Source organism: Hippocampus comes, unplaced genomic scaffold, assembly GCF_001891065.2.
Source record: "Hippocampus comes isolate QL1 unplaced genomic scaffold, H_comes_QL1_v1.1 scaffold283, whole genome shotgun sequence".
In the NCBI taxonomy this organism is placed as follows: domain Eukaryota; kingdom Metazoa; phylum Chordata; class Actinopteri; order Syngnathiformes; family Syngnathidae; genus Hippocampus; species Hippocampus comes.
The window spans coordinates 539,845-556,419 of record NW_017806234.1 but is presented as its reverse complement, the minus strand read 5'-3'; the positions used below and the strand labels follow the sequence as shown (position 1 = coordinate 556,419).

Genomic DNA, 16,575 nt, shown 5'->3' with positions numbered 1-16,575 from the left:
CAACAGCACCGACCTCTCCGCTGAACAAAGCGGGGCTGTGAAAAATGCTGCCCATTACAGGCGCAAAAAAACACAAGCGAAGCTGTTCAGCAATGACAGTCAAATGGGACCGACATTCCTCCCAATCTAAAACAGTGCTGGTATACCCGTGCTGCCGAGAAGGTGCAACCAACAAGCACAGACTCTCCTCCTTGATGAATGTCGTCGTCAAAAAATGCTGAAAAACAATCCACATCTAGTCCACACATGCAAGAAAGTGGTTAAGATTGCACGATTGTCTGTGCCTAATGTGTTGTCTTGTATTATTTTGTCATTTTATATTAACTTTTCTTTTGATGGTGGCGCGGGAACCCGCAGCGGCTCCTCTTGTTTTATGTTGTTTTGAGAGAAATTTCATCTGTGCTGTACAGCACATTTGACAATAAAGTTGTACTTGATACGTGATACTTGAATAGCAGGAGACTTCAGCGTCTGCGTTGATGCCTAGTTGTGTCAGACATCCTCCTGAGGCAGCATTTTAGCAGGCCAAGAGATGAGTCTGTGCCATTAAAAAAAAAAAAAAAAAAGAAAACACAAGAAAGAGAAGATGAAAGAAAATAATGGCCTTATTTTGGCTGTGAATGTGTTTTCATCGATGCTTTGCTTAAAATATTTCATACAACTGCTCATGCCAGTGCACAATTCAACTATGGGGGGTGGAGAGAGAGAGAGAAAGAGAGACAGAGAGAGAGAGAGAGAGAGAGAGAGAGAGAGAGAGAGAGAGAGAGAGAGAGAGAGAGAGAGAGAGAGAGAGAGACATATCATGCCTTCATCCTCCGTTCACAAGCACCAGAACGTGCCTGTTGCTATGGCAACTCATTTGAGACGCCCCCTTCAGACTCTCTCTCTAACACCTAAATAAAATCGATGCTATTTATAGAGCAAAACTGGCAACACGCAAGCGACACTGATTGCACATGCGGGGATATGAATGCAAAACAAAAATACAGCTCACAAACACGCTTGCATGCACGTGCTCAAGCACTGAGCTGCTGCTGTGCGCCCATCTGTGCATTAAGTCCACCTGGAATTTTGTTTGCCGATTTGCGACGCATCCACAGAAAATGCATTGAAAGTTTTAAGGTTGAAGTGTCCCAAGCTTTATTGTAAGTCCACAGAGAATTTACCTCTCAGCAACATACTCCATAGTGGAAATGGGCCCCGAGGCTCTGCTTGGCCTGTCAGCTATAGCTACAGTGTCTTTCAACCTCCAACCTTGCCTCTCTGCAAAGGTGACAGAGTGCACTCAGCATCGTGGAGCCAGCACAGTTCTCCCAGTGGCAGCAGCAAGCCAGAGAAATGTGTTTGAAGAAACAATGAGCAGGGGCTCCACTTGTCAGGGGAGAAGAGGCGTGGATATGCCAAGTGGGCCCCACAGCCAAAAGGGGCCTGTGTGTGTGTATGACAAATTCCATTTGATGACACTTTTTTTTTTTTTTTTTGCCACACAAGAGAAAATTGCTCATCAACGTGTGAATGAGAATTTGGAAACAAGCAAGCTGGCTGCACGCAAAGCACCATGCACACCAGCTGTCAAGCTTGTAGCGTGTGGATGAATCAGTGTATGTGGTACTCTCACACAAGATGATTCTCAACATACGTATGTGTGCAAATACATGGAGAAAAAAAATGTAAATTGCTGCCACTTCAGTGTATTGTCTTCCTCATCCATGATGAATAAGGTCTATTCTGAGTTGCAAGGCAAGCCGAAAAGAGGGATATGGATGGAGAGATTAGAGCAAGAAAAACGCCCAATAAATGAGGACGCCCCGCCCTCATCCGTGGGGTTGTCATGGCAAGTAGTGTGACGTCACAATGGAAGGAACGCCGTCTATAAGTATGGGACACTGCGCGGCCGCTTTCGAGCTCTCGGAGAGGGGCGACACGTGCTGATCACTTGGGCTAAAAAGTTACACAGAAAAAAGGACGGCGGCACGCCCTGCTTATAAAAAAATCATTTGATTGTGTTTTGTTATATTTTGGTTGAAGTTGGATTTCTCCGTGTGAATTTTCTATTTAAGAAGGAAGAGTCGCCTCATCAGCCATGGGAAGAGGAGTAAGTACAGTATAACCCCCCCCACCCCTCGAGTCTAAAAAACGATGGATCCATGCTGATGTTGCCATTCGTCGAGCGACGACCCTGTTGATTTTTGTGTCCAAACACTTCCGTGTTGTTTTGGTCGCCTCACAGCGTTTAACATAAGTTTGCATCACGAAGCGGGCATGTTGCATAATGGGATGTGGCTGAATGCTGATGCTGATGCTGGTCAAGTTTGGCTCTCACACTGCCACGCATAAGCAGTTTTTGATCACCCCGTAATTGGAGTGTTGCACGTTTGGCAGATTTCGGCGCAGCTGTGGGTCTGGTGAGAGGGATGTACGCAACGGAGGTCGAGCGCTTTCATTGCACAACTTGATCGAAAGTCCTATCTGCACACCTTGTTGGGAGCTACTTGTCAAGTGCACATCATCACACAATGACGTTGGGCGCAAATAAATTCGGCATATTTGATATCGTTTCAGAGGATTTGAGGTGCCATGCGAGCTTTTACGCTTTAATTTAACATTAATGTGCTCACATTCGTCGTGGTATGATTTTCACAGAGAATGAAGCATGGATTGTGTCTACCTGTTAGGTCACCACTAAAATTGTTTTGGTGAAGTTGGTTTGTGAAGTGTCAGGAGCTGCTACACCCCACCATGCTGCACACCACAAACGCCCATTATGGATTCAGCCTCCAACCCCAGGGATATGGAGCTGCTCGAGGAGAGAGAACAAGGGGAGACGTCGACCAGATTACCCCCTTTAAGCCCCCCGCCTCCCTTTTCTTCTGCCTGGTCTCATACCATGATGCTCCTGCAAATCTGTGATCGCGCCGCATCTCGGCCAATAGCTGCCCGTATTTTCCTTTTTTTCCCATAGCTGGTGAGAGGCATACCCTGCCCCCATCTTGACACCCACAGTCTCTTCCCCTCGCTACTTTCAAATCGCCACACGTGGAAGAGATGATAGCCGTCACCACACAGCTTTCCTGACGTGAGGAGGCGGGTGGTCAGAGCAAGATGATTGTTGTTTCTAGGCCCTCTTTATGTTGGAGACTGATACTCCTCTTCGCATTTTCTCGCGCTTCCCACATCTGTCTCAAGTTGCAATAAACAAACTGAGCAAATGAGCTGAGAAGGAGGTGATGAGGGAGGGCGGTGTGTGATGTAAGAAGACAACCAGTTGCCGCATTGCCGCCTCTGACTGATCCAGAAGGATGTCTGCTCTTCCTTGGATTGCGCACTGTAGAAGTTTGTCCGGTTATTTGTGATGGCAACAACACTAGTCACGTGTACAGTGTAGATAACTTGTCAAGGAAGAAGTATTGTCTTAAAAATGCTGAGAAGTGTCCACCCAGCTGAAATGCAATGAACTACACACGGTTACCACATCACAGAATGTCCTACATAGTATGCAAACACAGCCCGTATGTCTGAGAGCAGTGCAGGGATTTCATCACAGCAGTGTCATCGAATTGATTAGAAACTGCTCGGGAAAAATGCAATATTAAAGGGAGTTTTTAAATCCCCCCATCCCCCACCCCCAAAGTTATATGTTAAAATAGTCATTGTGACTTGATAGTAATTCATGATGATTATGATTTGTGAAAAAAAATCTGACCTTTGAGGCCCCATCTTGTGCCTCTACTTGGATTTGCAAGAAACCACCACGCCTGAAGAAAAACAACCAATAAGATGGAAGGCATGACTTGATGAAGTTTGTCACCCAATCACAGCCACATCCCTGCGGCCTCGTAAAAAATAACAATTAAAACTGATAAGATTAAGTGCTGTAGTTAGACTTCATTATGAATTGAGTGCTTTTCTGTGTCAACAAGTTTTTGATTTGTAGTTTTTCCTTGTAAACAGTGGTTTCTTATATATATATAATTAGAGGCACAAGCGATGGCTGATTAATTAATTTTTTTGTCCAAAGGTCATTTCTCCTGTCAGGTCAGAAAGAATGTTTGAAAAAAATTTTAAAAGTGATTTCTTACCAAGAATTAGTCGCACAGTAAATAAAACAAAAGTCACTCGTTCCAGGTATTGAATGCATTACTGCCCTCTGTTGCACCAAGCTGCAAGTACAGGGTGCCCGTATGTCATCCTCTGTCAACTGATTGTCTGGACTAGCTGTTGTTTGTTTTGTGGACATGTCATATTCACCATCAAAAACATGTACAGCATTATCGATACACAGTATGTGGTGATCGAGAGCCTTCGAAATAATCAATTGAGGATTGCTGAAAGCTTGACTATCGTATTGCAGCCCATCGACAAGGAGAGAGTTTATGAGTCAACATCAGTAACCTCTGACCTTGGATGTAATTATCTGGATGAATGGACCCAAAGTCCAACAAATAAACTGCAGAAAATAGTACATCCATTTCAACTCCAGGTTGGTGGAAGGGCTGACAGCCAAGTTAATCCAAGTGGAGTGTCTCACATCGAGACTCTGCTCACTTTATTTAATGCCGTGTTTTTAGGCTCTTGTAAGTCAAAGATCTTTTAATGTTATTAGACTGAAAAGGGACAGATTTGATTCAATCTGGAGACATTATCTTCCATTTGAGGGCCGTGCACATGTTGTTTTTCTACTGAACCGGCATATATTCTCCCCTCAAGATGCACACTGACTACATCTTTATGTCCATTCTCCTTCTACCTGATCATCCACTCAATCCACCTCAATCCACACACACACACACACACACACACACACACACACACACACACACACACACACACACACACACACACACTTCTCTCCGGGGGTCTTACATTCTTTCCGTTCATCCCAATTTTTTTGTCAAATGCCGCCTCTCATATGTGACGGTCCACACACTCCCCGTCCCGTTTCCGCTGTGTCCTACGTGCCGTGCCGCTCTCACTTTGCATCTCTCTCAGGAATTTTTTCCCCCTCTGGTTTCACTTGGTGAAAGAGAGCGAGAAGCAGTAGGAGAGAGCGTGGGAAAAACGGGACTGTTATTTATTGACGTCATTTGTACTCATTTACTTTTCAGTTCATGAAATGTCAGCTGATGGCCAGCAGATTTTGGACGTCAGGTTCCTTTCCAAGATCCATGTGCGAGCTCCTTCACATATGCTTTTCAGATTGTCGCAGGTTTGAAGGCTGGGCTGTGTAAATCTCATTCCCATCACGCTTGCTGCCCTTTCGCAACAAGAAGTGCCATTGATTCATCTGGTGTCTTTTGTTTTGGATGCCGAGGACTGAAAGTCGCACAGGACGTGAGACGGGTGTTAAAACTGAATGCACTTGTCTTCTCACCGTTTATACTTGGTGGCTGAGGGGAAGTGAAGGGGGGGGGGGTTAAAACATGTGACTGACTGTCCATTCACATATCTCCAGAGGTGTGGCTTTGGTCACCGGTAGCAACCGGGCAAAGTCCCAGGAGTGTGTGTGTGTGTGTGTGTGTGTGTGTGTGTGTGTGTGTGTGTGTGTGTGTGCGTGTGTGTTTGCGCACATTGTTCAGCACAGCTGAATGAGCAGCTCGGGTATCTGATGCCAAGCGGGTCTGTCCATCGGAATTCTGCCAGCAAAAAGTGTTAAGATGTGCGATTTCTTTTGAGGTAGTGCTCTTTTCCGTCTTTCGTCCCAAGTTTATCTTGTAATTTGACTCAAAACTCTCAAACTAGTGTGATCTCACTCAGCCGTTTTATTCCCTGACACTTGCCCAAATGTAATACAATGACATTTTTCACATCGTTTTTAAATAAACACTTCATCATAAGGCATTCATCCAGCGCATACAGTGGTGTCAAACTCATGGCCAGAGGGCATTCTTAGCTTGCCACACAATTTATTATGGCCCACTAAGGCAATGTTGTTTGACTTCATATTCCTTTTTACTTGGGCAGATAATCTGTTTCAAAATTACAGTTATTGTTCCCTTTTTACTGACCTTACAAGAATTGTTTTCAGTATAAACATTGACCTAATTAAACATTGGTGTTTATATTCCATGTCTTCTAATTGTAATTTAAATTTGTTGTTAGGAATGTACAATATATATAAATGAAATGTAGGGGCAATTATGGACACATGATAATATAAATAAGGTATTATTTGACATAACTTTCAGGCACGAAGGGCCTCTGACTTGGCCCACGATGAAAATTAAGTTCAACGCTGTCAAAGGGAAATGTTACAGAATGATCATAGGACATATATTTCCAAACATCAGTAACTACAATTATTTTTGATTTTATTGTGGGGGCGAGGGAAAGTTACATGTCCAACCTGTTTAAAATCGGCCGCTTAGCAGCTTCAGCCTCTGAACTGTTTTGGAATAATTTGTCGAAAGCCAGATGGCCCCCGGGGGCCCTTGGGTGTCCAGAGGCTAAGATCTGACCGGTGCGATGCCGAACCAGTGTTTTCCCAGCTTAGCTGACCGGGGTGGGGGGTTTCATGCAACAATAACATGTGCTGAGATCAAGCACTCTGTTCCAGCAACTCCCTGGGAAACTTTTAGAAACATTATTAGTTTGCATATTTCCATGACCAAGGATGTGTACAGGATTCAGTGTGAAAACAGTGAACCTGGGTATAAAATATCACAACAAAGGCGACTGTTTCACTATGTATCCCTGACCGTGGACAAATGGCTCATTGGTAGTCACATGCACCTCTCCGCCAATATGCTAGCACCTCTCATCCCTGTGCGGCTTTGAATTATAGATGAGTCTTAACTGCTAATTGAGTTTCTCTTGTCATGATACTACTTAGCAGCTACTGGAAAGCATCCCTTTAATCGAACTTCTAAACCTGGTGACACCACCATGCATGTACCGCAGGCTCATGCCCGCGTCATCAAGTTTCGTTCCACAAAAAATGTCAGTATTTTTTGCATGTGCACTGCAAAATTGCAAGTTGGTTGAATTACACTTTTTTTTTTGTTTTTTTTCCACTGCCCCTTTGTATTTCCAGGAAGGACGAGAGCAGTATGAGCTGGCGGCCACTTCTGAGCAGGGAGGCAAAAAGAAGGGAAAAGGGAAGAAGAAAGAGAAAGACATGGATGAACTCAAAAAGGAAGTGGACATGGTGAGTGTGTGATTGACCCAAGGAATGACTGGGCACTTGGTGGTGTTGGCTGGTTCGTTGGTTGTGTTTACCTTGAACTCAAATGACGGCCTACAGTCTTGCGCTGAGCCAGTGACGTTGTAAATCAGCTGACACACCTGAAGTGTGATTAGTGGCTCGTGCATTGGAAGCCAGTAGCCGTGATGACTGTCTATTGTACAACACATTGACCATCCACACTTCCTATGTACATCACGGTAGCATGCTTCAGTTTGCAGGCTCACAACGAGATGCACCTGTAACATATCGTAATGTGTCATAGATGCAGCATTTGGTATTTAAGTCCTATTTTCTCTGTGTATCTTTGTAGGATGATCACAAGCTGACTCTGGATGAGCTGAATCGCAAATATGGAACAGATTTGAGCAATGTGAGAAGCCCCACCTTTCACCTCTTAGACATGTTTGTTGCAAGTTGCACCTTTTTCACTGCAGTGTGCTTCAAGGTAATTAATATGTACCACAACTGAATGTGCTGCAAAGGACTCAGCTGAACAGCAGCAGATAGCGCTCCTTACAACTAAGGTTAAGGGGAAGCCGTGTGAAGGAGACGGTTGAAGAATGGTGACAAGTGGACCTTTTTAAAATTGGTTTATTGCTGAAGGGTCCTTCACCTTTAAGGGCCGCACAGTGAGCGATGCGGCGCGACTTAACTGAACATGCATGCACTTTTCTGGGTTATCAGCGAGTGAGACACAGCCACCCTCCATCTGCTGCCAATCAATAGAAATAGATTATATACCGTACACATATTGTTTTACAACAGTACTTAACCATATTTATAAATTTCATATATACCTGTGGATAAAATGGTGACGCTTGTGAGAAAAAATGTACGTGAGTGGTGAACGCATCACGTTCGTGACATTCAATTGAATGGGAGAGGTAACCGCCTTTCAATACGTCTCCATTTTTTTGTCTTTATTCTTGCACATGTCTTCTCTTTGTAGCAACCTACGTTTTCCTTGACTGATATGCCATCGTTTTATGGATTAAAAACAACATGCGTACACGAGGAGCCTCAGAACACGATACAGGGTGGCACAGTTCACATTGCAAAGGAGTCCTGCTAGATTGCCCAATGTGTTGGGGGGAGGGGCCAACAGTCATATTTTGTGATAGTGTGGTCCTGGTTGGATTTGGAAGCATCGCGCATTGTGTGGGAGCCATAAAAATAAATAATACTTCAATGAGTTGCATTGACTTTGTTGACACCTGGTTGGCATGCTTCTAGCATAAAATAAATACCGGTACTTATTATGCATTGTTAATATAAAATGTATTTTATATTTGGGACAATTTGCTTTGGTGAATCCTGACTAGCATCCTGTCAAATTGTGCGGGCCCCAGCTAAAGCTTTTGTTCATGCAAATGTGCTCCCGGTCATGCAGTCAAGATCAAGGAGAATTGTTAATCGGTGCCTTTAAATGTGGCATCTTCGAGCACTGCATGTGTGCAGTGGTAATGAATGAATGAATAATTCATTAGCCACAGAAGCCTACTGTGTCCTGATTTTTTGACGACCGTACTTTATCACCTCCCTCCACATTCTTCTCTGTGCCGATGAAGGGGATGAGCCTTTTTCTGTTCCAAGGTAAATCATCTTTGGTCTCCCCGGACGTAAATATGTGGCAGTGCATTTGTATATTCACAATGAGCTGGAGAACAGTTGCAGTTCTTTTTGGTTGTTTATCTGACGTGATGAAGCGCAGCAGTTCTTTGGCCTTTTAAGTGACTCCTCTTCGTACCATGTTAGGGTTTGACTAACGACAAGGCGGCTGAGAACCTGGCCCGAGATGGGCCCAACGCCCTCACCCCTCCCCCCACCACCCCAGAGTGGGTCAAGTTCTGCAAACAGGTAACAGCTTGCTCCCAACTCTTTACGTTCTAGTTTTGTTAAAAAATAATCCCAATATATCGATATATATTTTTTTCCTTTTAATCAATTGGCTTCATGCAGATGTTTGGAGGTTTCTCCATGCTCCTATGGACCGGGGCCATCCTCTGTTTCCTGGCCTATGGTATCCAGGCTGCCATGGAGCATGACCCAGCCAATGATAATGTAATGTTCCTCAACCATAGTAAAGCATTTATATTTTTGTTGGAAATGATGATTGATGGCATGTGGAGGTCTAAATGTCACGTTTGTTTTGCAGTTGTACTTGGGTGTTGTGCTCTCCGCTGTTGTCATCATCACTGGTTGCTTCTCCTACTATCAAGAGGCCAAAAGCTCAAAGATCATGGATTCCTTCAAAAACCTCGTCCCACAGGTGCCCTTTTCCATCTTTTGGTTGTCATATTATGTATAGCATGGTCTCTGTTAAATTGTGCATGCCTGTCAAAAGTGACTGCATCCATCTGCTCATAGCAAGCGCTGGTTGTCCGTGATGGTGAAAAGAAGAGCATTAACGCAGAGGATGTCGTAGTCGGGGATTTAGTAGAGGTAAAAGGCGGTGACCGGATCCCCGCTGACCTGCGAATCATTTCTGCCCATGGCTGCAAGGTAAAAAGACAGAAGAGAAGGTCTTTGCACAACAGAAGGGTGGAACTATCTCCTCATTCACAGGCAATGTGACAATTCTCAGGTGGACAACTCCTCTCTGACGGGTGAATCTGAGCCGCAGACGCGTACTCCCGATTTCTCCAACGACAACCCCTTAGAAACCAGGAACATTGCTTTTTTCTCCACCAACTGTGTTGAAGGTATGAAGGAAGGTTATGTCAAGCAGCTGAGGACAGGGACGCCCCGATTTGAGGAACAAACCGTGGTATTGTGAACGTTGTGACCATGGATTTGTTCCCGACAGGAACTGCCCGAGGCATTGTGATCAGCACTGGTGACCGGACCGTCATGGGTCGTATTGCCACGCTTGCCTCAGGACTTGAAGTTGGGCGCACTCCCATCTCCATCGAGATTGAGCACTTCATCCATATTATCACTGGTGTAGCAGTCTTTCTGGGTGTGTCCTTCTTTGTCCTGTCTCTCATTCTTGGGTACTCATGGTTGGAGGCTGTCATCTTCCTCATTGGCATTATCGTTGCCAATGTGCCCGAGGGTCTCTTGGCGACCGTCACTGTGAGTCCTCAGCCTTCGCTCAATTTCAGTGGGTTCTCAGTGTCTAAGAGGCCTCTCTTGTCCAGGTGTGTCTAACTCTGACTGCCAAACGTATGGCCAAGAAGAACTGCTTGGTAAAAAATCTGGAAGCTGTTGAGACGCTGGGCTCCACCTCCACCATCTGCTCAGACAAGACTGGCACCTTGACCCAAAACAGGATGACCGTTGCCCACATGTGGTTTGATAACCAGATCCACGAGGCAGACACAACTGAGAACCAGAGCGGGACATCCTTTGACAAGAGCTCTGCCACTTGGGCTGCCCTGGCCAGAATTGCTGGACTCTGTAACCGTGCTGTCTTCCTGGCAGAGCAGACCAACGTTCCCATCCTAAAGGTAGGATTGAATTGTTTTCTCTCTTATAGTGGCAACGTGCCAATGAGTGATGCCTATTCATTGGGGATATAATTATCTTACGCAACAAGTATCTGTCGCTTTCTTCTTTTATTTTGATGCCAATTCTGAGAGAATTATTTAGAAATGCAGCATAGCCGACTTTGTGTAATAAATAAAAAAAAAATAATCATTATAAATAAATAATGGTCTTGCCAATTGTTTTTTGGCTTCACTTATAACCGACATCTATCATCTAAAATTGTTTTTTTTTTTGGTTGTTGTTTTTTATAAGCTCCTTTTATCCTCTCTGGCGTGTATGAGAGAAAAGAAATAAGCATCTTTGTGCTTTGGCAATTTCCTTTCTTTTTGGACATAGATGATGCATGCTAAGTTTACCCTTTCTGAAGCCAAACTGAAAGGCTTGCGCTTTGGGCTAACGGAAGATTTTCTCCTCCAGAGAGATGTAGCTGGTGATGCTTCAGAGTCTGCCCTTCTGAAATGTATTGAGCTGTGCTGTGGATCAGTCCAAGAAATGAGGGAGAAAAGTAGCAAAATTGCAGAGATACCTTTCAACTCTACCAACAAGTACCAGGTATTGTTGGGTTTCGGTTTGGAAGCCAGAAAAGAATAACGGTTAGAATTCACAAGAACCTAACTGGTAAAACCTTTGTTTCCCAGCTTTCGATTCACAAGAATTCATCGACCGAAAGGGAGTCCAACCATCTGCTGGTTATGAAAGGTGCCCCTGAGAGGATTTTGGACCGTTGCTCTTCCATCATGATCCAGGGCAAAGAGCAGCCTCTGGATGATGAGATGAAGGATGCCTTCCAAAACGCCTACCTCGAATTGGGAGGTTTGGGAGAGAGAGTGCTCGGTAAGGATTAGTGGAAGTTTGGTCAGCAGCATCGCTCATCATGCAGTTGAAAGACTCATGAGCATTTTTTAAAAATTGTTTCTATTTTAGGTTTTTGTCATTTCAATTTGCCCGATGACCAGTTCCCAGAAGGCTTTGCTTTCGACACTGATGAAGTGAACTTTCCCACTGAGAACCTGTGCTTCATTGGCCTAATGTCCATGATAGACCCTCCTCGAGCAGCTGTGCCCGATGCCGTCGGCAAATGCAGGAGCGCTGGGATCAAGGTATGCTTTTGCTGCCCAATTGCTGCTGGTGAATAAAGCCTTTTTGTTTCACATTCGCAAAAATTCAAACAACACTTTATCTTTGAGGTGATCATGGTGACGGGGGATCATCCAATCACAGCTAAGGCCATCGCTAAGGGCGTTGGCATTATTTCTGAAGGGAATGAGACCGTTGAGGATATTGCTGCACGTCTCAACATCCCAATCAATGAAGTCAACCCGAGGTACTTGGTGCGGAAAAAGCAGCTGCATGATAGTTTTGATCACTTGTAGAGCTAGAAGATCATAATCTGGGCCCAATGCCCACTCACTCACAATAGCTTTATTATATTTTAGTTCCATGCAAACCCAGTTTTGGTGCATGTAGCACTTGAAGTTAAAGTGACCAAAATTTTGCTGCAGGGATGCTAAAGCCTGTGTTGTCCATGGTGGAGACCTTAAGGACTTGACCTCAGAGCAGCTTGATGACATTCTGAAGTACCACACTGAGATTGTCTTTGCCAGAACCTCTCCGCAGCAGAAACTTATCATTGTGGAAGGCTGCCAGCGACAGGTGCATAATGCACTACTTTGTGCATCATTGTGCAAAATCTTTATTGGTCATTTTCCCTCAACGCTTTTTAATTTCCTCACCATCCAGGGAGCCATTGTTGCCGTGACTGGTGATGGCGTCAATGACTCTCCAGCGCTGAAGAAGGCTGACATAGGTGTCGCTATGGGGATTGCTGGATCTGACGTCTCCAAGCAGGCGGCTGACATGATCCTGCTGGATGACAACTTTGCTTCTATTGTTACTGGAGTCGAAGAAGGTAATGTGGTGCCTCTTAGCTGTCTGGGCGGAACATGTTTTTTAAACACCATTTATGTATGCTTGTCCTACTAATCAGGGCGTTTGATCTTTGACAACTTGAAGAAGTCCATCGCTTATACTCTAACCAGTAACATTCCTGAGATCACCCCCTTCCTCCTCTTCATTATTGCGAGCATCCCCTTGCCTCTGGGTACCGTCACCATCCTTTGTATCGACCTGGGAACTGACATGGTGCGTGTATGACCTCTTTTCAAGTTGCTTTTGTGTGTTCGAGTTGTGTCTGTGCATCGCTAAATAGTCATGTGCTGCCTTTCAGGTTCCTGCCATCTCATTGGCTTATGAAGCAGCTGAGAGCGACATCATGAAGAGACAGCCTCGAAACCCCAAAACAGACAAACTGGTCAATGAGAGGCTCATCAGCATTGCCTATGGACAAATCGGTAAATTTTAAACCAAACATTGGGCTCTTTATGTCCTTGCTAGATTTTTCTGGTGGGTTGGTATCTAGGTCTTCTAAAATAAATAGAAAAGAAACATACACCAGAAATAGGCCCACACTGATAGAGAAACCATGTGTTTGAGTGATGACAACTCGGTGTTCTTTTTCATAATGAAGCCAGGATTAGGTTCAACCTTGTTAATGTGGCCTTCACTCAACAACAAAAGAACGAAATGCAAACATGCAATAGGCCTTAACAAATTGCTTCCCTATCTCACTTCTCTGAAAATAATGAATTAAAAGTGTGTTTTCATGTGAAAACAAAATATTTTTAACTGCACTCCACTGTGTCTCATAATTTCTCACACTGGAGAATTTACGATTTTTTTTTTTTCAAGGTAATTTCGTAATGCATCCATTGACTCAGTTATTTGTAGATTGACAGATGTTTTGTCTTAATTTGTCATAAGGACCTCCAGACTAATCAGTTAATGGAATCACGTATTGATCTGGAATTTAGTCTCAAGATCCGTTGTCATCAGAAATTTTTAAACTATTTTCCTGCTGACAACATGATGGTGTAATGTTGGTTATCAAATCACGTTGCTGCTTGCAGGCATGATCCAGGCTCTTGCCGGCTTCTTTACCTATTTCGTGATCTTGGCTGAGAACGGCTTTCTGCCCCGGACATTGTTGGGCATCCGTGTGTCTTGGGACAACAAGTACTGCAATGATCTGGAGGACAGTTACGGGCAGCAATGGGTCAGTACAATCACATTCACACGGAGTCTTTCAACATTGCGGGTCTTCATTTTGCTGCCTGTTTGTGTGTGCAGACTTATGAGCAGAGAAAGATCGTCGAGTTCACGTGCCATACGGCATTCTTTGCCAGCATTGTCATTGTCCAGTGGGCTGATCTGATCATCTGCAAGACCAGGAGGAACTCTGTCTTCCAGCAGGGCATGAGGTCAGTGGAAAATCATCACCTTTAAATATTGGATCGTTTCCACGCCGCATCGAATTGATCGTCCCAAACTGAACAGAATTATATTAAAACCGTTTCGCCTTAAAATATATTGTTTTAGGTAGTGCTGTCAGGCGATTAAAAAAAAAATCATGTGATTAATTAATTAGATCTGTAATTAATTAATCCAATTATCTATATTTTAATCTCATCAAAAAATTACTGAGAAAACCCCTATTTTCATTTTGCATGTGTTACATTATAGAGGCAGCTCAAAAGATAAAAGAAAAAGTGGCATTATAAAGTCTTTTATTGTTTTTCAGCAGACTTTGACAGATGCAGTCCTAGACATTTACTTTCTACTTTATTTGAGACGAGTCAAAGTCCTACCTGCGACCTTTAGTTTCATCCACGAGGGTGAATATCACTGTTTTTTTGCAAATCTCAAAAGAATTACAAAATAAAAATAAAATAGAAAATCAGGTTCTTAGAAAGTGCTTAGGTTAACATATCAAAAACAGAACAATTTTCTGAGTAATACAAGTACTCAATACTGAACTTGCTTCAGATAATAAACAATAAATAAAACAGACCGTTAAATCACAGTGCTGTAAATTAGAACTTCAGAAATAACACCGTTCATCATGACAAACTAAAAGTGCTGAAATAAACATCAATCACTTCTGGTAGTCAACAGAGGACACATCAACTATGCTTCATACGTGGGATGTTCTCGAGTTGCTATGTATGGCTCGCTCACTATATTGCGAATGTTTTCGGTGCTAATGTTAGCTGTGGCTGCACTCGCAACTGGGTGCTTTGCATTGATGAAGGATGGCTAAATTTGAGCTGCTTCGGTGGTAAGCAAACTCCTTCTTTCAAATTAGGCATAACACTCTACCTTTATCAGTTGTGTCGTCAGGGCGTTTTTGGAATGTAAATTTTCCATTCATTGTGCTGAGAACTCTCATATGCTGCTCCATTTTCACCTCTCCACTCCTCACCACTGCTTACTAAACCCGCCCAACTCCAATGGGAGCCTATCAGCTTGGGCTCAACAAGCCCCAACGTAATGGTGGCCAATCAATGTCCGCTTCAGGCTGTGACTGACAGTTGTTTCCCCACCCTCAACAACTCGAACAGGGGAAAGCTAACACATAAAAAGGGCTATTAGAACAAAGCAACCCACCTACAGAAACAATAAAGGCAGAGATTAAAATTTAGATTAACGCGATTAAAAAAAGTAACACGCTAAACGTGATGTAATTCATTAATCGCAATTAACGCGATAATTTGACACCTCTAGTTTTAGGATTGCATGGCTACTTTTATGAGTGAAATATCATATTCATTATGCAGGAACAAGATCTTGATCTTTGGGCTGTTTGAGGAGACTGCCCTGGCTGCTTTCCTCTCCTACTGCCCTGGCATGGACGTCGCCCTAAGAATGTACCCTCTCAGGTGAGTGGGATGCCAGAAGGTCACATGACCGTCCCGCCTCGCAGCGCAATATCTAATTTCCTTGTATGTACGTGCATGTGTTTTTCCAGGGCCAACTGGTGGTTCTGCGCATTCCCATATTCCCTGCTCATCTTTATCTATGATGAAATCCGCAAGCTGATCATCAGACGCTGCCCCGGAGGTGAGCTCAAGCACCATGCTTTTATTATCTTGTGTTGCAACAGCGTCCTGCTCTCTTGCCTTCCCTCTATTACAAACTTGTGTTAAGTGAAAGAAACTCTTCACTTCAGCTTTAAACTTCCTCCTCAGTGAACAGGTGGGAAGTAATGGCATTGCAACCCAATTTGTTTCTGTAATATGTCATCCCCCTGTGTTTCCAGGTTGGGTGGAACAAGAGACCTACTATTGAAGACCCACCAGCCCGTCAGCTCTCATCTTCCCCTCCACTCCCATCGTTGCATGAATATTGTCTTGCTGCTCGGAATAAAATTTTAACCTCTGTGGGGGAAAAAAAAATAACCCATTGGAACATGTTTTTATATTAGTGAATGCTTGATTATAGACATACTGAGATGGAACGTGCTGATGATACGTATATGATAAATGCTAATAATGACATGAACACTGAACATTGACTTTGACTATGCGTGCCTTGTTTCTGAAACAGGACCAATTTTATACATGTTTTTAACAGTTATAAATGTTCAATAAAATGCGCTTGAGTCAGGTCCTACATGTTTGCTGTTCTTGTTATTGATTCTGTCATTTTTATTTGACAAGTTCAGGCTCAGCTATTATGCAAACTGATTTATTGTCCTATTTGAAACAATAAGATAACCAAGATAACCATTTTTTTTACCTCGTGGTTGGAGTCCCACCATGTTAGAAAAAACATTTGGATGATGTTTGAGATACATTTAAATATTGTACTGACAGTAGTCACTGAATTATTCATTTGGACTGATTTAGGTTGCAACTTCCTCCAACGTGCAGTAAAAGTCATGAAATTTAAGATGAAAACAGCACCGTATGTCATTTGCTGAGGTGGTGGGCGGGGTTAATGACGTGATTGGTTGAACTGGAAAAGCAATTTCCACCTTGTCGTGTGCGCACCTATTTCTAGTAGAG

General features: G+C 43.6%; 1 protein-coding gene across 1 annotated transcript; it reads left to right on the top strand.

Annotated features, from left to right (window-relative positions):
• The first annotated feature begins 1,890 nt into the window (after positions 1-1,890).
• On the top strand, positions 1,891-16,182 carry LOC109507251 (sodium/potassium-transporting ATPase subunit alpha-1). Its single transcript, XM_019856551.1, has 23 exons — positions 1,891-2,095; positions 7,031-7,144; positions 7,494-7,553; positions 8,939-9,040; positions 9,143-9,244; positions 9,339-9,452; positions 9,551-9,685; positions 9,768-9,885; positions 9,990-10,258; positions 10,324-10,632; positions 11,090-11,224; positions 11,311-11,506; positions 11,597-11,772; positions 11,860-11,996; positions 12,175-12,325; positions 12,413-12,581; positions 12,660-12,814; positions 12,900-13,023; positions 13,639-13,784; positions 13,859-13,989; positions 15,346-15,447; positions 15,537-15,628; positions 15,828-16,182. The coding sequence occupies exons 1-23, from the start codon at positions 2,084-2,086 to the stop codon at positions 15,854-15,856; spliced, it is 3,078 nt and encodes a 1,025-aa protein (XP_019712110.1). The 5' UTR covers positions 1,891-2,083; the 3' UTR covers positions 15,857-16,182.
• The last annotated feature ends 393 nt before the right edge of the window (positions 16,183-16,575 follow it).